This window comes from Canis aureus, chromosome X, assembly GCF_053574225.1.
Source record: "Canis aureus isolate CA01 chromosome X, VMU_Caureus_v.1.0, whole genome shotgun sequence".
In the NCBI taxonomy this organism is placed as follows: domain Eukaryota; kingdom Metazoa; phylum Chordata; class Mammalia; order Carnivora; family Canidae; genus Canis; species Canis aureus.
The window spans coordinates 6,964,096-6,986,009 of record NC_135649.1 but is presented as its reverse complement, the minus strand read 5'-3'; the positions used below and the strand labels follow the sequence as shown (position 1 = coordinate 6,986,009).

The 21,914-nt window shown below is 44.7% G+C and overlaps 1 protein-coding gene and 1 long non-coding RNA gene across 7 annotated transcripts in view; one reads left to right on the top strand and one right to left on the bottom strand.

Moving 5' to 3' along the window:
* Positions 1 to 3,115: 3,115 nt before the first annotated feature.
* Positions 3,116 to 10,040, bottom strand: LOC144307907 (uncharacterized). The gene is made up of 2 exons (XR_013374574.1): positions 9,532 to 10,040; positions 3,116 to 3,867 (listed from the first exon to the last, which is right to left on the bottom strand). It is a non-coding gene; the product is annotated as an uncharacterized LOC144307907 (long non-coding RNA).
* A 5,577-nt stretch (positions 10,041 to 15,617) lies between these two features.
* Positions 15,618 to 21,914, top strand: part of AFF2 (ALF transcription elongation factor 2) — a 471,048-nt gene continuing 464,751 nt past the window's right edge. For all 6 annotated transcript variants that reach the window (XM_077888758.1, XM_077888756.1, XM_077888755.1 and 3 more), the window contains exon 1: positions 15,618 to 15,883. In XM_077888758.1, the coding sequence (XP_077744884.1) occupies positions 15,837 to 15,883 (47 nt within the window). In that variant the 5' untranslated portion in view covers positions 15,618 to 15,836. The remainder of the gene's footprint in view (positions 15,884 to 21,914) is intronic.

Genomic DNA, 21,914 nt, shown 5'->3' with positions numbered 1-21,914 from the left:
CCCATTAATTAATTCTTAATTAGCACTGTAGTTGGCTCAAAAGAGCCAACTATAAGCCACATACCAAGCTGGACCTAAAACCACTCGATGTGGCAAGGCTACAAACAGAGATGAATGAAAGAATAGCTGACAGATGGAAACCAAAAGAGATAATGAGACTGATACCAGACAAAGCAGGTGTCAAGCCACAGAGCATTAACTGTGACCTAGTAGACAACTTTTTTCTTGACTAGAGCTTAATCAGTTTTATTAATCTTTCAAGGAACCATCTTTTGATTTCACTGATTTTCTCCATTGTGTTCGTCTTCAATGTAATTGATTTCTCTTTTCATCTTTGTTCTTTACTTCCTTTTCCTTGTTTTGGGTCTCATTTTCTGTTCTTTGTCTATTTAAGGTAGAAACTTTGGTGGATAATCTTAGATATTTCTCCTTCTGCCCCCCTAATTTGTGCACTTAATGTTCTAAATTTCCCTCTGGCACCATATTAACTGTGTCCCACTGATTTTGATATGCTATTTTCTTATTTTTATTCAGTTCAAAATACTTTTTTTTGTAGATTTTAGAAATGTATTTATTCATGAGAGACACAGAGAGAGAGAGAAGCATAGGCAAAGGGAGAGGCAGGCTCCATGCAAGGAGCCTGATGTGGGACTCGATCCCAGGACCCCAGGATCACAACCTGAGCTGAAGGCAGTTGCTCAACCACTGAGCCACCCAGGTGCCTCTGTTCAAAATACTTCTTAATTTTCCTGGAAAATATCGCATTCACTCATGGGTTATTTAGCAGTATGTTGTTTAATTTACAAATATGTGGGCATTTTCCAGATATCTTTTTGTTATCAACTTCTGTACTAAAACTGTTATAGTCTAAGAACATAATTTTATTATTTCTATTCTTTTAAATTCAATTTTTGCTTTATGGCTCAGATTATGGTCTATCATGGTGATTGGTCCATGTACCCTTAGAAAGAACATAAATGTATATGCTGTTGGCAGGTGGAACATTCTATTAATATCATTTAGTAAGGTGGTCAGTAGCATTGTTCAGCTTATCTGTATACTTTCTGCGGTTCTGTCTACCTGTTTTATCAATTACTGAGAAAGGAATCTTGAAATCTCCAACTAGAAGGATAGATTTGTCTCTTTATGCTTTCAAACTGATCAGTGTTTTTGCCTCATGTGTTTTGAAGCTCTGTTGTTAGGTGTATAAATGTTAAAGATTGTTATGTCTTCTTGAGCAATTGACCTCTCATCATTATGTAATGTCCCATTTTATCCCTGACGACATTCCGATGTCTACTTTGTCTGAAATTAATATAGCTTTCTTTTAGTTGCTGGTTGTGTATTATATCTTTCTTCATATTTCACTTTTAACCTATCCACTTATTTCTATTCAAAGTGGGTTTCTTGTAGACATAGGGATGCATATTACTGCTAAAAGCCATGATTCACAATAAAGATATATCATTTATGAATATTTATGTACCAAATAAGACATCAACCACCTTTATGAAGCAAAAACTACAGGATATGGCACTAATAATGGAGAGATTAATAAACCACTCTCAGCATAAAAAAGATCAAGCGGACAATAATTAAGCAGAGAGATGAGCTAAACAACACAGTCAATTGGGTAGATTTTATGGAAATATGTTAAATTCCCTTATAAGAGCAAATGTACACTCTCTCAATAAACCATGGCACAGGCACTGATTGATACTAGAGCATAAAAAAATATCAGTAACTTCCATAAAGCAAAAATATTACAAACAATACTCTCTAATAATAATGTAATAAAAGTAGACATTGTTAACAAAACAAAAAACAGAAAATGCTCATCAAATTGGAATTAAGAAAGCCTTCTATTAAACAACAGTTCAGTAAAATAGAAAATGTAAATTACATTACAGAATTTATAAAATAATTACATTGAAAAGACTATACATCAGAATCTATGAAATACATTCAAAACAGTGATCAGAGAATAATTCAGTGCACTATACACCTTTATCAATAAAAGGAAATGCCTAAAATAAATGAAATACTTAGCTCAAAAATAACTAGGGGGAAGCCTGGGTGGCTCAGTGGTTTAGCGCCGCCTTCAGCCCAGGGCCTGATCCTGGAGTCCCGGGATCAAGTCCCACGTCGGGCTCCCTGTGTGGAGCCTGCTTCTCCCTCTGCCTGTGTCTCTGCCTCTCTCTCTCTCTGTGTCTCTCATGAATGAATGGATAAAATCTTTAAAACAACAACAACAACAACAACAAACCAATAATGTCATAATAGGGGTGCCTGAGTGGCTCAGTTGGTTAAGCATCTGCCTTTGGTTCAGGTCATGATCCTGGGGTCCTAGGATCAAACCCTAAGTTGGGCTCCCTGCTCTGCGGGAATCTGCTTCTTACTCTCCCTCTGCCCTTCCCCCTGGCTTGTGTTCTTTCTCTCACATAAATAAATATAAAAAAAAAACTTAAAAAATAACTAGGAAAAAATTTAAAAATGTACAAGGAAGAAAATAATAAAAACAGGAATTTATTCCTTTTTGAAAATTATCAAAATAGTTAAATCAGTAACTAAAGAAAAGGAGAAAGTAAAATTGTACAAAAGAAGGAAAGATAAGAGGGAAGAAATATAAATAAAATCTGAGATACTACTTTTCATGTCTTTATGTAAAAACATTTAAAAACCTTAATTAAGTGGATGATTTCTTATGAAAATCTAGATTACTGAAAATGAGCTTTTGATTTTTTTTTTTGATTTAGAAAGCTAAGCTGACCAATTTTCATCAAAGAGATACAGAAAGTTTAAAGGTTTTACTCCCATACCAAAAGAAACACCAGACTCCGATGATTTTACAGGGGAATTATATCAAATCTTCAATTACCAGTTTGTCCTAATGTGCTGTAAATTCTTCCTGTGCATTGAAAAGAAAGGAAAACTTTTTAACTCCTTTCAGGAAGCAAGTATAACATGGGTAACTCAATGAAATGAAGGCAATATTAAGAAACAAAACTAGAGAACAGCATCACCCATAAATATCAATGCAAAAATACTAGATAAAATATTAGCAAACAGAATCCAATACCATATTATGAAAATAATACACCACGACCACATGAGATTTATTCCAGGCATGTAAGGTTGGTTTAATAATAGGATGTTCATTAATACAGTGTATTAATAGACCTAAGGAAACAAATCATGTAATTATCTCCATAGATGTTGAAAAACCTTTTGACAAAATTTATTATCCATTCATAAATAAAACATTGATGAAAAGAATAGTTTAATATGTGACAAAAGTGTTATCTCTAATCACTGGGGTCAAGATAGTATAAAGATGGACTTTTTCATAAGAATTTCCGGGAAAACTGGGAGGTTATTTGAAAAAAAAATGTCCTTTTTTGTTCACATAAAAGACATAAACAGACTCCAAATGGATTGGGATCCAGATGTCAAAAATGAAACCATACAAGTACTGGAAGACTGGTGGGCAAATTCCTCTTAACTTTGATATAAGGGATGCCTTCCTAATTATAGCTCAAAGTCCAGAGCCAATAAAAGAAAAAAAATCAATGAATTTGACTATGTACAATTAAAAAATACATGGCAAAGAACTATAAACAAAGTCAAAGATAACTGACAAAATGGGAGACAAATATTTGTGACATACACCACAGACAAGAAGGCTTATACCCTTCCTCTATAAAGAATTCTTAAGGGATCCCTGGGTGGCGCAGCGGTTTGGCGCCTGCCTTTGGCCCAGGGCACGATCCTGGAGACCAGGGATCAAATCCCACGTCAGGCTCCCGGTGCATGGAGCCTGCTTCTCCCTCTGCCTGTGTCTCTGCCTCTCTCTCTCTGTGTGTGTGACTATCATAAAAAAAAAAGAAGAATTCTTAAAAACTTAGGGACAAACAACCAAGAACCCAATATAATAAATGGGTAAAAGACACGAACAGACAATTCGCACACATGAACACATAGACACAGACTCACACACGTACACACACATGCACACACACGCATACACTTTCCAGATCTGTCTGCTGAGAGATGTAGGAGCAATGATCCCCTATTAGCAATGAATACACCCAGTGCCCAGATCTTGGTTTCTAAATCCCTTGCTCCCATAAAAGCAATCAGAGACCCTTGAGGAAGTAGTTGATTCCAGAGCCGAAGCAAAGAAAATGCAAGATGAATGTGGAACATGTTGTGGTAACTAAAAATAAAAAATTGCTCAAAACAGTGGGTGCATGTCAATAGGAAAACAGATTTCAAACTAAATGAGCTTCCAATGGCCAAATATGGTACAGTCTGTGAAGGAAACAAAATAATGATAGTATTCGATTATAACTTATAAAAGATAATAAGTGTACATGAGTCCATGGTGATATAAATAATTCAATAAATGGGGGCAGCTCTTCCTTAGAGAATGATGCCAATTGATAAATGAAGAAGGAAAGAGGAAAATAGAAAAATCACCATTAAAACATCACAATAATTGTTGCAGCACCATCCATTGATGGATATTAAAAATGATGGGCAAAAATTTGTGGAGAAAGATTATTTCCACAGTCTCAAAGTGTCTTCCCCAAGGTCTTTATTAATTATGATGGGCAAAGTCATTACTTTATAGTGGAGAAACCCAGCAGACACTTTAACTGGGTGATCAAGGTTAACATCACCAGAGATAACACGTTAGCACCATGAACCCCATGATATAATACACTGAGGAGGGTGCAGTATTACATCTTTGATATTTTTACCAGAATTGCATGACCTCAATCTAATCATGAGAAAACAGCAGACAAACTCAAATTGAAGGACATTCTCAAAATAACAAGCCTGTGCTCATCAAAAGGATCAAGGTCATTAACATCAAGGAAAGACTGAGAAATCATCACAGATTGGAGGAGACTAAAGTGACAGGGCATCTAATGCAACATGGGATTCCAGATTGGATTCTTGAACAGGAAAAAAAAAATGAGATTGGGTGGAAAGGGGTGAGATTTGAATGATTTCTGTAGTTTAGTTACTAGTATTGTACCAATTTTCCTTTCCTGGTTTTGATCATTTTAGTAGGCCTCTGTAAGTTGTTAACATTAGGGGGAGCTGGGTGAGGAGTATATGGCAACTCTTTGTACTACTTTTGTAACTGTTCTGTATGTCTAAAATCATTTGTAAGTAAAAAGTAAAAAACAAAAAGACAGACAGATACACCTCCCCTTCTGAAGCTGTTGTTCTGATGGGGAGAACAGAAAATAAAGCATAGACATAACAATAAACTTTAAAAAATGGAACCTTCCCCGCCCCTCCGGAAGTACCACAACGACCTGGAGCAACACCCAATTTTAAGGTGTCACAGGGATAAAGGGACTTAAAATCCTGCACTTGAATAGTTTCTGTTTGCTGCCTTGAGCTGCCATCGTGGTTCTTTGAGGAATCCTTGCTGAATTCCTTTTTGGATGTTAGTATAAATACATGGAGCCTGAAACAGTTTGAATCGGCCATGACAAGGACTTGGCTGTTGTCTTCCCTCACTCCATTCAATTTCCTTTGATGGAATCCTCTCGAAATCAATTGTCCTTTTCACCCCTTCTGAGGAATATATCTCACTGAGGAGATCACTACCGATGTACATCTCTTAGAGAAACAAAGGCAGGGGCTTGGTCCCCAGGGGAGATTGGCCCTGGGGCTTCTGCAGAGACCCTAGTCCAATCTGTGCACAAACTTTTTGATATGAAAGTTTAATTTTTACAATTAAAAGGTAATACAGGGGCATTACAAAAATTTCTGGAAAGCACAGAAAAGTGAAGGAAAAAAAAATCACCCAAATCTCACTCCCTCATCTTCCCCCAGAGACTACTATATACTTTTTGATGCATTTGCTTCCTCCAGTCTGCTTCCAATGCACCTGTTTTGTGTTTCTCAGGGCCACACTGTTTATATAATTGTGTGACATAACTTTTACATTCTGAACACAACCTTTTTTTATTTTTATTTTTTGGAATATTACAAGCCTTTTGTAAACATAACTGGAGTGCCTCTATACCTCCTCGAGTTTGGGCTATTTCATTGGGAGAACTGACTTGTTGCTCTTTCTAAATGATGCCAACTATTGGCAAGTTTTGCAGAGAACCATGTGATGGAGAGGAACAGGCACTGAGCTTGATGCGGGAGACATGGGTTAGAAGCTTGACTCTGTTCCTTATAAAACTTTCAAACTGTGTTCTGCTCATTTTCCCTCCCTGGTCTTTTTCATTAGCCGCAAAATGCCATAACCGATCCACCATCCCCCAGGGTTCTTCAAGCTCTAACATTCTATGAGAAGAATATTTTATTTTTTTAAAGGATTTTATTTATTTATTCATGAGAGACACAGAGAGAGAGAGAGAGAGAGAGAGAGAGAGAGAGAGGCAGAGACACAGGCAGAGGGAGAAGCAGTCTCCATGCAGGGAGCCCGATGTGGGACTCGATCCCAGGTCTTCAGGATCACACCCTGGGCTGAAGGCGGCGCTAAACCACTGAGCCACTGGGACTGCCCCAAGAAGAATATTTTCATTAAAAATTTTTATGAGGCTTTTTAGCAATTTTCAAAAATTCTGTATGTCTATGTATCAACATTGACATTGAGATTTACATGTTGATACCTCAAAGGTTATATAGGACATATTTATATGGTTCAGAATGTCATGTAATGGCACCCGCATAGTTTTGTTTTGCTAGGAGGCACACTATTTGGCACCTGGGAACTCTAAAAAACTTTTAAAAGTTTTATAAATTATCCCCTGCTTTGTATAGAATGCCCCTGTTTATATATTATAATAGTTTGTATAGTCTTAGCCACATTCTCAGAGGTCCTTGATTAATGGACTCACCATGAGATGTTTGTTCCTTATTTTGTGATTATCTTCAGGTCTTATTGAGATTGGGGACTTGTCCCTATAAACTGTCCTAATGCCTCTTCAGCCTTAGAAAATGTTAACTATAACCAGAATTCTTGCAGAAAGTTTTTATTGTTATGCTATCAGGAAACTTAAAGGAACTACACTTTGATGAGTGCTATGCATAGGTTCTAACTGGCTACATGGAAGCCTATTAATACAGGCTAATGGCTCCGAAAAAAACAAAAACCTCACTCATTAAAAATGTGCTTTAGGTCAAAGGCAGATACTCTAGCCAAAACAGTGGTACATGAAAATGGAAGGAAAATACCAGGTAGCATGTAGGTCCTATATTGGCGGGATTTCCATAACCCACATATACTAGGAAAGGATACCACATTGGAGAAAACACACATTACTAATAAGATTAATGGGAAATGAAAGTATAGTCAGCGCATTTCCCTTTCCAGAGCCCGTGGCTTTGTTTTTGGTTTTATTCTTTAATTGAGAACTATTTTGGTACCTTATAGTCCAGAGTCAGTATAATTCTTTCCAGGAAGGCCTGCTTTAAATAAGGTAAATTGCATGTGTTTTCTAAGAAGAGCTGTGTTTTCTCTCTTCAAGCAGTGCTATGGGGCAAAGTGTCTACCTAACTTGGGATCTTTGGGAACTTAATGAACACTTGTTGACAGTTATTGACTAGAGACCACCAATCCTCAAAACAACCAACCACCTTGAAGATTCTATTACAGACTATTGGATGGAAATTTGCAATTTTTCTCCAAAGGAAAAGACTTTGCTTAATAGGTCAAAGAACAAGTGTTTTATGATGTCATTACAAATGGTGCAAGATGCAACAGCTTGAGATTTCAGGACTGCAGGATTTAGGCATTCTTCAGAGGCTTAGGACACATGGTTATGGTTCTGACTCTGATAGAACTAGCTTTGTGATCTTGGTGAGCAACCCGGGCCCCTGTTGGGCTAGATATAATCAATAAGACTCCCAGTGGTGCTGATGTCCTATGATTCTTTTTTTTTAAAGATTTTATTTATTTGAGAGCCCGATGTGGGACTTAATCCCAGGACTTTGGGATTGCACCTAGAGCCAAAGGCAGACACTTAACTGCTGAGCCACCCAGGCATCTCTGATATTCTATGATTCTATGATCTATAAAACTAAGTGCTGACAGGAAAGAAAAAGGCAATCTTGGGGGCATTATCCTGCTGATAAATTCAAATTTAAGTACAAAAACAAAACAAAACAAAACAAAAAAACCCCTCATCATGGCCTAATAAGTAAGGTCACAAGATCTGGGGAGGTGACATAAGGAAAGGCTACTGAGGCTCCAGGATGACACCCTGAAGTGCTGGGGAAGGGATGTGGCCCTCTTCCTGGCTGTAGTCTCTCAGAAGAAGGAGCTTTGGACTGGAAGACACCTTTTAATTGGATCCCTTTTAGCAGAGCAAAGTAGAGCACTGGGTAGAGACGGGCAGGGCCATCTCCCATTATCGTTGGCAGTAGATCCAGAGGGGTCTGACTCATTGAGGTGGTTGTAGGTTTAGGAAAGGAAAGCCTAAGTCAGGCTGTTGGGAGAGTGGTAGAAAGTCTTCTCAGCCACGCATCTGCTCCAGTCCAGCTGACTGTGGCCCATCATCCCTATCTGGCCCAAGTGCTGTGAAAAAGAGCAAGGGACAGGTGCCTCCCTCCCCCCATAGAACAAATGCACTAATTGTACCTCTGATGCTCATTCTGGACTTTCAGTTAAAGGATGAATGAGTTCTGGGATCTAATGTTTGGCTGATATATAGGGATCTAGCATACAGAACTAATGGTACTATAGTTAATGATACTGAACTGTATACTTGAAATTTGCTAAGAGAATAGATCTTAAGTGTTCTCAACACACACACACACACACACACACGGTTACTATATGAGGTGACCTGTGTGTTAATTAGCTTGATTGGGATAATCATGTTACGATATACATGAATATCAAACCATCCTTTTGTATATCTTAAATATATACATTTTAATTTCTCAGTTATACCTCAATAAAGCTGAAAGAAAGGAGAGAGTACTTCAAAGGAGGAGGGACTTATCAGTGCATTTTACTTCCTGAAAATAGAAAGGCAGAGCAGCTAAAATTTACTGTAGGCAGTCATTTCATGTCTTCTAATGCCACTGCTAAGGATTTGATTGTTAGCAACTTAATAGAAAAATAAAGGTTTCACATGATGCTAAGAACCAGGAAACCTTAAACAAACTCACTGATTTAAAACTCTTAAATGTTTGATTATGAAAATCAATAAGCTGAACCCTTTCCAAAAAATGGTTACCAAGTAAAAAGAAATTTCTATTTCTTAATATTATTTTGACTTACAGCTTATTAGCCGGACTCAGGCACCCACGGCATGTGTGTCCCTTTGCCAAATAGAAACAAATACAAAACAAAACAAAAATACAAAGGCAATCCCTACAAACACAACCAGTGTAGTCAGCACCGCTGATCTCGCCTGATGGAGAAGCCTCTGAGACAGCAACCCTAGGGATGAAGAGAGCACGTATCTATATGCGGCTTTTTACCATTTACAAAACAGTTTCAGAGACATTAGGTTCCCTCTCTCTGACCACCGGGAAAATGCTTACCTTCCCTCTGGAATTCAGCCCTTCAGCCTTGCAGAGTGGGCTCTGGGAAAAGACTCTTGGCAATGCTATGAGAGCAGCCCAGGGACAGGGCTCTGAGCTCCAGGAAGCAGATTTTTCAACCACCGGACCAGGAACGGAGATGATGGATCTGGGTAATCAAGGTGACTCTTCACTTTACCTCTCTCATCATTACAAATTACCAATCTGCACTTGGCCATGGATGGAGGGTGGGCGGAGGGTGTTGTATAAAGGGACTTCAAATCAAGGAGCCCTAGAATGTCAGGGCTGGAGTGTTTCCAACCCCCTTAATTTATAGACAAGACAGTGGAGTCCACAGATGCAGGAGAGGATTCCCCAGTGACATCTCAGAGCCAGCCACCAGGCACTCCCCCACAGTCAGCCTAAACACTATCTTCAACCTAGATTTCTAATCTCCAGGAAAAAGACCCATCTGAGTCTCCTTAAGTGATGAAGCAAGAATTACTCCACCATCTTCTTGCTTCCTGTTGCCTGACTGACTTTCTTTAATATGAGGGCATGGCTCAGCCAACTGCCTTCCCCCACTTCAGCCACAGTTGAGATGGGGGAAATTGCACCATGAGAATTTTTTTTTTAATCCAACAGTTAACTGATGCCACTGCAGTCCCAAAGTCCCAGAATCTTAGAGTTCCTGGGAGTGGCCCTGGGACTGTAAACAGTAAGGTGGGAAGGAGAGCACATGCTGGATTCACAGCCTAGATGACCTTGTCTTAGTTTTCATCGCTCAGTGGTCCCATTGTATAATCTTGGCAAAGTCATTTAACGTGTTCCCTCAACTGTCAAACCGAGATAATGGTCCCTTCCTTGTCGCCTTCCCCACAGCCACTGTGAGAGGAAACCCTTTGTGGGTGCAGAATGGAGGGTGCCAGGCAGCAAGGATGAGTCCCTGAGCTTTGGCAGCAAACAAACTAAATGCTCTGTGACTCTGGGCAAGTCCTCGGCCTCTGAGAGCCTCGGTTTCCTCTTGCAAGATAACATATGATAGTAGCGCCTACCTCAGAGAATCATGGTGAGGAGTAAATGAAATAATGCACATCAAATGCTTGGCGCAGGTGACCTGGGCGGCTCAGTCGGTTCAGCGTCTGCCTTCAGCTCAGGTCATGATCTCAAGGTCCTGGGATCAAGTCCCACATGGGGCTTCTTGTTCAGCCCTGCTTGTGCACACTCACTCTGTCAAATAAATCGATAAAATATTTTAAAAAAAATGCTTAGCAGAGCTCCTGGTACATAATAAAGGCTCAGTTGACATAATCTCTTTTTTCTTATGCTAAATATGTCCAAGAAGTCATAGGAATGTGCCATATAAAATCATAAAACACCATCATCAATACTGTACATCTAAATAGGCAGTGACTGATATGAAGTTTGGTGGTAGGTGATATTTAGGACTCAACGGAAGCCCGGAGCCGGGGACTTTGGAAGATCTCTGAAATGGGGTCTTTGTCTACAATAGTCAGAAAGCCCAAGAGAAGAGACTTTCCACTGTGATATATGATTGAGACCCAAAGTACAAAGTGGTAGAACAAGAGGTTCAGAGAATTGACTTGATGTAATTTCAGTTCATCTCCTGGGATTGCCACCTTAATGGAGACTGGTCCGGCAGGCCCTGGAAGACTTGGTACACAGCAGATCCTGTGCTAGGCTTTGATGACACAGACCTAGGCCCTTCCCTCAAGAGGCTTACAGTTTCTGGGGGCACTGACACAGAACAAGGATGGATATTCTGGATTCTTTTCTCTTTCTTTCTTTTCTTTCTTTCTTTCTTTCTTTCTTTCTTTCTTTCTTTCTTTCTTTCTTTAAGATTTCATTTATTTATTCATGAGAGACACAGAGAGGGAGGCAGAAACACAGGCAGAGGGATAAGCAGGCTCCTGCGGGGAGCCCGATACAGGACTTGATCCCAGGACCCCAAGATCATGACCTGAACCAAAGGCAGATGCTCAACCACTGAGCCACCCAGGGGCCCCTGGTTCTTTCACCTGTGTGTGAGAACTGCCTTGAATTCAGAGTCACATGGGTCAATTCATTCCAAACTCATGACAGCACCAGGCTGCTCTGCCAGAGGAAGAGCCACAGTAGTAGAAGTTGGTGCGTCCCAAAATGGAGCCCATGGAACCCTTCCAAGCATGCTTGTTTCCGCAGGTGAGCTGTTACCTTGACCAGAATTTCTTCCTAGAGAGTAACGCAGCCTGACTGCACAGTGGGTCAGAGAGAAATGCTTCATATTTTAAGCAGAAATCTGAGGTGTGACAGGATGACACATGTATCACACGCTGTCGATTTGTTCATTTCTTGGAACTGACATTCACAGTGAAACTTTCCTAAATTAATCTTAATTTTAGACACTATCTACCAGAACCTGTGTGATAGTGCCTTTACTACAACTGCAAGAATGGAAGATTTCAAGTTCTTTGAAATGAAGATTAGTACCTGGAGACTCCAAATTAAACTCCTTTAGAAGTAATTCAAGTCAAAATCTCACTTTAGAAAGTCTGAGAATCAGCATTTCCATACAATCAAGCCTCTTAGAAAATGATTTCTGGTTTTGCCTCAAGAGATAAAAGACCCATCTAGCCTCTTCTTCGTTGTGATTCTGTTCTCTGGGGCCAGTGGTCCTCCCAGGAGGTTCTTTGGGTCAGGGTTTTTGGATATGGGGGGGATTGGTCAGGTGTGGAGTCCCCCACCCCCTCCCCCGACTGGGTCAGAGAGAATGGGAGAGAGAGAATGGGAGAAGCCAACAGAGCGAGGAAGGCCAAAGGAGAGGGGATTCAGCTTCTGGAAGTTGGGCTGAACTCAGAGCTGTGTGGCCAGACCAGAGAGGGGCTTTTCCAGGCAAAGCCAGAACAGCCTGGCCCAGAGGAATCTTCCACCTTAGCCGAGGTGCCCGAGGAGTGGAACCGGACAGAGGGAAGCAACGTGACCCGAGGGACTGGATGTCTGAGCTGCCAGTAGGACAGCAGCACTTGGCTCTGATCCAAGACAGCCTTATTTCCTTTCTCTTGCTCCTGCCCTCCCTGCAACCCGCTTTCCCTTTTCGGAGCTGCTGCTAAGCGCACTGGAGGAAGCTTGGCTCCGAGGCATATCTGAAGGTCCTCTAAGGGGCTGAGTTCTAAGGCTCTGGGGCACCATCAGAGCCTGAGCTGGGGTCGGGGGGGAGGAGGAGGAGGAGGAGGAGGAGGAGGAGGAGGAGGAGGAGGAGGAGGAAGGGAGAAGGCAAAGCTGCTACCCTGTGTGGGAGCTGATGCTGACAGTGAGCGAGTGCAGGGCCTGGCAGGCTGGCTGGCCTCAGGGACAGCCTGGCCCCTTTGATGCTGCCTGTCTCAGCGGCCTCCCTGTTCCAGGAGGGTGGCTGGGAGTGCGAGCTCCTTCTGCCCAGCCCAGCCTTCCCTCCTGGTTTTGATCTCGGGAAGAGAAAGCCCCTGCCCCTTTTCGGAAGCAGCAGCAGGCACCACTTGTCTCTTCTCTCCTTCCCGCAGGCACTTCTGTTCCGAGTGCTGCCTCTTGCTGGCTCCTTCTGCTTCTGCTTGGTCTTCCCGCTGATTGGGAAGAAAGTGCACCAGTGGGGTGATGGGGGTCTGGAATTCTTAAAGGAGCAGCTTTATTTCTGTTGGAAATTTATTTACCCAGCACATAATTTTTCTTGTCTTTCCACAATCGATACAATCTGGTGAGAAAAGTGAATACAAAGTGACCATAATCACCACATTTAAATGTTAATTGTGGATGTTCTGGTTTCTCTCTAAGGATTTTCTAGCAGATCAAGCCCTAGCCCTGGCAACAATCATTATTAGCAATCAAATCCAATTTGAGAATCGTTTACGGAGGGCACAAAGGTTGGGGGCCACAAATCTGAGCAGGGCAGCCCCTGCCACCTCAAGGGTTCCCAGGCGAGGGCTGGAACTCCCAGGAATAAAGAAGCAACCGAAATCATTTGAAAATCCCCTGCACCAATTTTGCCAATAGCTTTTTTGTGATGGAGGCTTTGAGCAGAGGAGTTTACAAGAAGCCAAACTGGTAAGGCAATCTGAAATGTAGTCTTCCTCTGGTTGCTCCTTGGTCGGTTTGCACTCAGTCAGCCAGTATTTGTGAAGAACTTGTTTTTTTTTTATGCAAAATACATAAACATTTGAGCAAAGCCTCACTGGGTGCTAGAGTAGCCATATCTTAGCCCCCTGTTTCTGTATGTCAGTGATGTGGTTTTTTTTTTCTCACACTGAGATTGCACAAGAATTGAAACTCTGGGCCCCTTCAAGCTCAGATTCTGAAGGCAGCCACTTCTTGAAGCTGTGGTACCTTCTACCTACTTGAAGCTGTGGCTTCCCTGATTCGAGGTTCCAGTCCAGTTTCCCCTTTAGGAGAAATGTCATATCTTGAGCAAAGTACCCAGTCTCAGTGCCTCTGTTTCTTCCGGGGTGGGGGGGCGGAGAGGAGAATAAAGCGAAGCCATTTGGATGATTTGGAGAATATGAGATAGTCTTAGAGAAACATATTCAAACAGAAAGAGAATGGCCAGGATGGCAAGAGCCAGATGGCAGCTGGATCAAGTCTCTATTCTTAGGGATGAAGAAACTGAGCCCCTGGGAAGAAACTTTGCTGAGAGTCACACAGAGAGTCACTGATAGGATCAGAACTGGCACCCTGCTCTGTCAATTCTCAGTCTACTGCTCTTCCTAGGAGTCCCAGCCTTAGGATTTCAATAAGGCGCCAATACGATTTCCTCTGCAGAGGAACATGAAGAAGGCAAGGGAGATGTCTGGGACTCTAGAGCACGAGCGCAGCTGAAACGCAGAGCCGGGTCCCGCCCCTTCCGACACCCCTACTCCCTTCTCCCACACCCCGACTGCCTTCGAAGGCCAGGAAGCCTTACCCGAGGGCATTGGCTAAAGGGCTGCACTCAGTCCTGGAGCACCACTGGCGGCTGAAGAGAGGGGTGAAGCTGCACGTGGGGACAGATTCTCCGGCCAGGAGTGAGACAGGCAGCCGGCGGGTGGGCTAGTGGGCACACACCCGGTGGCTCTCCGTTTGCGGGAGGAGGAAAGAGCAGAAGTCGTTTGCCCCCCGGGCACGTGGCGGCTGTGCGGGGAAAGGTGATAGCGCAACCGACTTTCCCAGCCTCCTAATCACGTACCCGTGGTTCTCACAGGGGCAGTGGCTGCCGCCTACCCGAGCAGCCCACGGAATCCGGGGCCCCGAGCGCGCGGACCTACTAGGTGCGCGCCGCACCCCGCAGCCCGGCACGACACTGCGGCACGGCTGGCCGGCCTGGGTGCGGGCACGCGGCGCCGCGGGGACGGTGAAGGTGACCGCCTTCTCCTTTCCGGCCCCGCGTGCTCTGTGCTGCGGGCCCGAGGGATGCTCGGGCCCGCCAAAGTTTGCTTTGGTGCTCGGGAGCCGGAGGAGAGTCCCCCGGGCAGTGGGGGGTGGGGGCGGGGTCGACCCCGATCCAAGCAGCAGTTTGTGTGCCCTTTTCTGGTTCCCACCAGTAACTCGCGTGGTGGGAATGGGCGGGGGTTCAGAGAGGGGGGGTCCCTTTCTCGGGGCCTGTGTCCTGAGTCCCCCGTCCGCATCCCCGCAGCTGCCCCTCGGGCTCGGGCCCGGGTCCCCAGCTCTGCAGCCGCTCTCGGCAGCTGATTTTGACAGAGGGGGGTCCCGGGCCCCGCAGGCGGGCGCGGCGAGCCCCTGCCAGATCCGGGGCCGATAACGTGCCGGCTCCATGTCGCGGCTTCGGGCTGCCCAGGCTCCGCCCCCTGTGAGTGTGTAAGTGTGTGATGCTGCCGCGGCCGCCGCCGCCGCCGCCGCCGCCGCCGCCTGTGCAGCCGCCGCCGCCGCCGCCGCCGCTGCCGCCTCGGCTGCCGCGCCGCGCCGCGCCGCTGCCGCTGCCGCCCCGGCCGCCCCCGCCGCCGCCGCCGCCGCCGCCGCCGGCCCGCAGCCCGCCAGGCGGGCGGCCCCGCCGGCCCGAGCCCCCAGCGCCTGCAGCCGCAGCGTCGGGGCGCTGGGCGCGCGGGCAGCTGCCGAGCGAGCGGACCCGAGCGGGCGGCCGGGCACTTCCTCGCCCCGTGCCGCCGCCGCCGCCGCCGCTCCGGAGCGCAGGACCCGGCACCCCCGGCGCCCGCCGCCGCCGCCGATGCGGCCTGGGCACTTTTAGCCGGGCGGGAGGGCCGGAGAGCCGGGCCGCCGAGAGCAGCGAGCGAGCCGCGCCGAAAGCCGCGCCGACCCGCCGCGAGCAGGGACAGACGCCCGCCTGCCGCCGCCGCCGCCCGGCCGCTATGGATCTATTCGACTTTTTCAGGGACTGGGACTTGGAGCAGCAGTGGTAGGTGTTGAATTTTGCCTTCTCCGTGCTACGCAGGTCCCCCGGCTGGGGCTGGGCTTTTCGCCTTTGTTAAGAGGAGCCCGGGCTGTGGTGGGGGCGCCCCAGACGCCCTCCCACTTGATCTCAGCCACCTCTGGCCCCGCCGCCGCGACTCCTCGGTCGGGTGCCCGGGCGGGGGTGGGGGGAGGTGCGGGCACAGGGTGGGATGCGGGTCCCCACAGCGTCGCTTGGCACTCCAAGTCCAAAGAGTTGCGTCTGGCCCAAATCGGAACCCGTGCCGCCCGGGGGGTTAGCCGCACGACCTCCGCGGGGATTTTCTCCGCGCACCGCTGGCCCCGGCCGGTCCCCCGGCGCACCGGATCCTGCCCGTCCCCAGTGCCTCAACTTTCCAGGTGTCCAGCCGCGGGGACAGTCGGCGGTAAGGTGCCGCCGGCCTCCCTCCGCTTCCTCTGCGGCCACCTCCCCCGCCGCCGCCACCTCCGTCCCCGCGCCGCGCGCACACCTTCCCTGCCACTCGCTCAGCCCAAGTTCCCCGCTCTCGGGCGCCTAGTGGCTTCGGGGGCCACCAAGCGGGGGTCCCCGGGTCCGGGCCGACTTCGGCGTTGCCTTTCTAGCCTGAGGGGTTTTGAAGTTGGCCCCCCGAAGTCGGCTGCTCGGACGTCTGTGCATATTTGATTGCCGGCTGGACCCCTATCCGCCCCCACTGGGAGGCGGCCGCAGATTTCTGTAATGGGCACCCAGCTCGGATTCCAAGATTTAGTCAGCTTTACCCAAAATACCGTAAACTTGTCTCTGAGAGCGTTTTGAAAGATGGTGCAAAGGTGATTGGGGAGCCGGAAAGTTGTTACTCACTGCATGCTGTGCGCGCGCGTGTGCATAAATAGTGATATACATATCTATTAACTTCTTAAAAAACTCCATCTTCTGCCACATGCGTTATTATTGTTAATCCGTCACAATATTTTAACATATCAATCGCCCCCCCACAGCCCGTGGAATGAGACGGGGGTGGGGGGGAGGATGCGGCTGCACCGATTTAGAATTGCATTCTTGGTTATTGCCTTTTTAAATGTAGTTAGGGTAATCCACAATAGCGACCGATTGTGCGAAATCTTCTGCAATGTTAAACTGCTAGCAGCCGTTGGCTATGAATACTGTGTATTTTTACAAGGATTTCCCTTGCTGATGTGATATTTTAGGCAATTTCCTTCTTTAGAAAAGGGTCATACTCTTAGCCAATAGCTTCATTATACCAATCGTGACTCCCTTAGTTGCAAATCCAAGATAATCAGAACTTAAATACATTTTATTTTATAGCAATTCCGGGTAAATCCTTGAAGCCACAAATTACGCTGTATCAGTATTAATCTGTAAGGCATTTTTGATACCATGCAGGGTTTTATCAGCCCTGCAGAAAAACATTATGTTACAATTTTTAATAACCATGCTGTTATTTAAAAGTAAAGATCACAATAAAATTACTCCTCAATTAAATATTATGCTCTTGCACACAGCCTTTACTCTGCTTCACTAATTTATTTTGCAGACAACTGATAACCACAGCATTACTATTTGCATACAATTTGCCTAATATATGGTGTGGGTAACATCATTAATTTAACAGACATTGTTATAATTGATTTTGTGGGTGTAGTTCAAATGTCAAACATATCCAAGGTATTAGGTTTTTAAAAATGTGTTTGTTATATGGTTTTAATTTCAATTGAATCTTAGACACATGCAGTTGCATATTTAATGTGGATGGGCTCTTTTGATTTCTTTTTTCAGAAAGACAGGTTCCCCCCCCCCCTTGGAGGGCTATTTTTTCCCTTACAAAGGAAAATTCAAAACCTTTTCTCCTCCAGTTCTGTAACTATGCCCCATCAGTTAAGAAACGTGCAGACTTGGACACTCTGTAGATATTATGTGAAATACGGATGAATTAATGTAACACATCTGCATAAATAAGCTGGCCTTTTCCCCCTGTGCACAGGTTCCAGGGAAAATTCTCCTTCTTACTGTTTGATTGTGAGGGGCAAACTTCCTTATGAATCTCTAAACATTTGTAATGAAGTTTGTGCATCAGTTTTGACCCCCCCCCCCGGAAAAAAAGGGGAACATAAATGTGACAATAGTGGATGAGCTCAAAAGCTTGATAGTGCCTTGAATGGAAATCTGTCCCTTTCCAAACTCTGTGGACATCTAGAGCATGCCAATTACATGTTCATTACATGTTCACTTCCCCTCCTGGGGAGTAAGTAGCTGCTTAGAGTGCTGGCATCCATTCCCCCCCCCCAAGGAGGTCCAAGGAGGAAAAAGGCGCCAGCCAAGTGAAGGGTCTCATTTACATTGGATCTTTTCTCAACATTCACTTGTGGAACAGAAAACTCTGAGCTGTCTCTCCCGCAACCCTAGACGTCTGACAACAAATGCATCAGGCCAGCGCAAAAACAAACTCATTTACCTAGACTTAATGAAGGAAGACTTTACATACACAGGCATATGTGTTATTTGCAAACACTTGACTACAGTAAACAAAAAGTACATGCCCATTTATAAACACACATTTGTCAGGATGAATGCAAATGGGAAGGATGGGGCATGAATGACGCTGCAGTGTGCTTCTGTGCTGGGTCTGGGCACGCTCAGTGCCTAAAGGAACAGACCCCTGCACAAACTGCACAAGTATCTTAATGGGTCATGCTCTGGACTCGACGAAAGGGCCAAAGCACAAGTTCTTTAAGATTCATGGATGAATGAGCAATGTTCACCTGAGTATGAATTTAATATGAACCATTCTGTGAAAGAGGAGGAAGGTGCAGAAATCTTGTCTGTGTGCACCAAAGACACCATTGCTGTCACAAAAAAATGAAAAAAAGGTAAAGAAAAAAAATGAAATGGAGCTGTTTTAATCACTGCATAGATTTGCCTCTAGTAACTCGGTAAATGAATTCTTGAGGTGTCTGGAGATCTTGTGGCTAGATTTAGGCTTGTTTACCAGCAGTGGGGATGTCATTAATTCCCATTTAAGAGGGTATAAAAAGCAAAAGCAGAGAGCCTACAAAGCGTACAGCCTGTCAGTCCGGTGAGCACCACCTCCCCCCCCCCCCATATTGATCGGCTATTGCTTTGTGACAGGCCAAGGTCCTTTGTGGGGATGCTTCTCTTCTTTTCATTAATTAAAAAGAAAGAAAGAAAGAAGGACAGACAGATACAGAAAGGGACACATTCTTAAACATCAGAAATGAAAAGAAAACCACCATGGCAGCAAACTCAAACTGTGAAAAAGTCTAGTGAAAATTGTGGTGAGGCAGTTGTGACGGTGGCTGACTTCTCGCGGCGAAGGCCGGCAGCAATTGCTTGTAGTTTTCAGTGATGTCTCACAAGTAGCCTAATTAGAGGCGAGCTTGCACACGGGCAGTTATACAGGAAGAAACTTAAACTCACTAAACTGTTATATAAATAGAAAGTTCAAAGGTCTGCAAGGGGCTGTCAAGGCTGGGAAGGGGCCATGTGCACACCAGGCTTCTTCTCCTGGGGGTGGGGGGAGGCAGGCCCCCCCGGGGGGGCCTGCCCCAGCAGCCCCTGCTTCCCCCAGTTTTCCTCAACCTCACGGGGGAGGGGGAGACCCTGCCTTTCCAGACAAAAGTGAACTGTTTCAGATGCAGCCGGGCATGGCCCGTGCACTGCAGCAGCCTGGCCGCCACCGCCAGCTCCGGGTGCACAGGTCCTGCGAGGCCTCTGTGGCTGGCATCCTGCGCAAGAGGGGAACAGACCTGTTTATAGATGGGAAGGTGGGAAAGGGGTGGGGGGAGAACCCATCCTGTCCTGGCCTTGGGGTGGTAGGAATGTGCAGGCGGCAGGGCAGGTCCGTGTTTTGATTAAGGCCCACAGGTTGCCAGGATTTCTCATTCTCTACCTGCAGCCATTTATCTTTCCCCCTTCCCCTCTGTTTGTCTTCCATTAAAAGGGAGGCAGTCTGTGGTCTGTTTTCTTTGCTAGTACAATCTGCATTCTCCAGTGTGCTGGAGCATTCATTCAGCCACCCATTGGGGGTTGGGTATGGGGAGGCTAGACTTGAGGCCGTGAAATTAGCTGATGTGATAAGGTCTCCCCCCCAACACCCCGCCAACCCCCCCGCCCCAAGAATAAAAGCTATTTCTGTAAATCTTAAAAAGGCCCATCTATTGGGCAAGAAAGAAAATTATCTCATGTTAGAAATCAGTTTAATGATACATGAATTGTTTTGCTAATGATTCAGTCAAGCATTTAACAACTTTAAAATATACAAATCAAGATTGAAAATGACTGCCTCAAAAATGAATCTGTCATTATAGACATAAACGAGATTCCAAACATTTAAGCATTTTGTAGATGGATAAAAATTATATTGTATTTAAACATGCTAATTATTGTTGAATAGAAATGACTTTAATGTGCCGAACCTTTATTTCATGCCCATTATTCTTAGCTAAGACTATTTCTTGCGTGCAAAATTTGTACGCATTTTACGTAATTTCAGAATCATAAAGGTCCAATAAAATGGCCATCTCTGGAACCGTCTAGAAGCTGTAGCCCTGTGAGCTTGTAGTTCCTACCTCAGAAAGCAAAACTGCCGGATACTTGATTAGCCTGCCATGTAGACAAAACAACTGGTACAGTGATAACATTTTTCACTTTTAATTTTGTCTTTCTTTTTCTGATTGTTGTGGGATAAAGAAAAATGAAAAAAAAACTTGTTTACTGTTAATGGAAAGAAATGTGTTGCTGGTTAAAGAACTTGAAACCACAACTCAAGGAAACCTTTTGAAGTGTGTGTGTGTGTGTGTGTGTATGAATCTGTGTGTGTTTCACCTGTGCATATTAGAACGCATCGTCATTGTTGCTACTATTATTTGAGTATTTACTCTGTGCCCCAGGCATCACCGAGTGCTTTAAATAGTCAATCTCACTTTATCCTTCACACATCTTTATGCGATAGGACCTGTTATGATCTCTATTTTACAGATGAAGTGATGGAATCACCAGCTACTTGGTGATGCAGTCCAGGTTCTACCTTAGATGGAGTTGACCCCCAGAGCCTGCACCACGGACAACTGACGTTTTGTCTGAGCCTTTTCGACATGTGGAATCCTTTCCCGTGTGTCACCTCATTTGGTCCTTGTAAAATAGGATATGCAGGTGGTATTCCCATTTTACAGATGAGCAAACAGCCCTAGAGAGGTTGTTTGATTCACTTAAGTTCACGCAACCTGGTTAGTGGTAGAACTAGGTCAGAAATCTACATCTCCTAATTTCCAGGTCAGGTACCTCTCCCTGAAACCTCATTGCCTGTTATTTATTGTTATTGCAGGATTCTGAGCATTTAGCTGTCACTGAAACCAATGGATTGGATTGTGTATATCATACTTGTGTTAAAAAAAATCTGTGGAATTAGCATGTAATTGACTAGCCATGAAAGTCTACTTTTTTCTTTTAAATACAAAAAAGAACAGTTCATGTACTGATATAATCTCTTAGCACTTCTTTGGTGGATGCCCCTTTAATGAAAACATGTGAAAGGCAGATTTTATATATATATAAAGAGGCAGAACTCAAGTCCTTGGGAACTGTCCATTTACATTTGAATGCCTTCAGTTTGAAGATTTGACACTTGCACATAAAGAAGACCATGGTATATTTGGTTGTTTTGGAGCCCCAAAACTGGGAATCGGAGATTGGATGACATTTCTTTCCAAAGCTTAGTCACCTAAGTCCTTTGATTTGATCCTCACGATAACCTTTTGGGTTTGTCAAGACCAATATTGTTAGCTGCATTTTATAGATGAGAAAACTGAAGTTCAGAGAGGTTAAATGCCTTGCCTAAGTTTACACAGTAAGTGGATGGTCTTAGGATTTGTGTTCATTGCTCTTTCACTGCGTTACTGCTATTGCATTAAGTCGTTTATGTTTAAATATCCACACTGCTTCCTAGGGAATGGTGTATCACCCTCTTGCATCATCTAGCACAGTGCCTTTCCCATTACAGGTG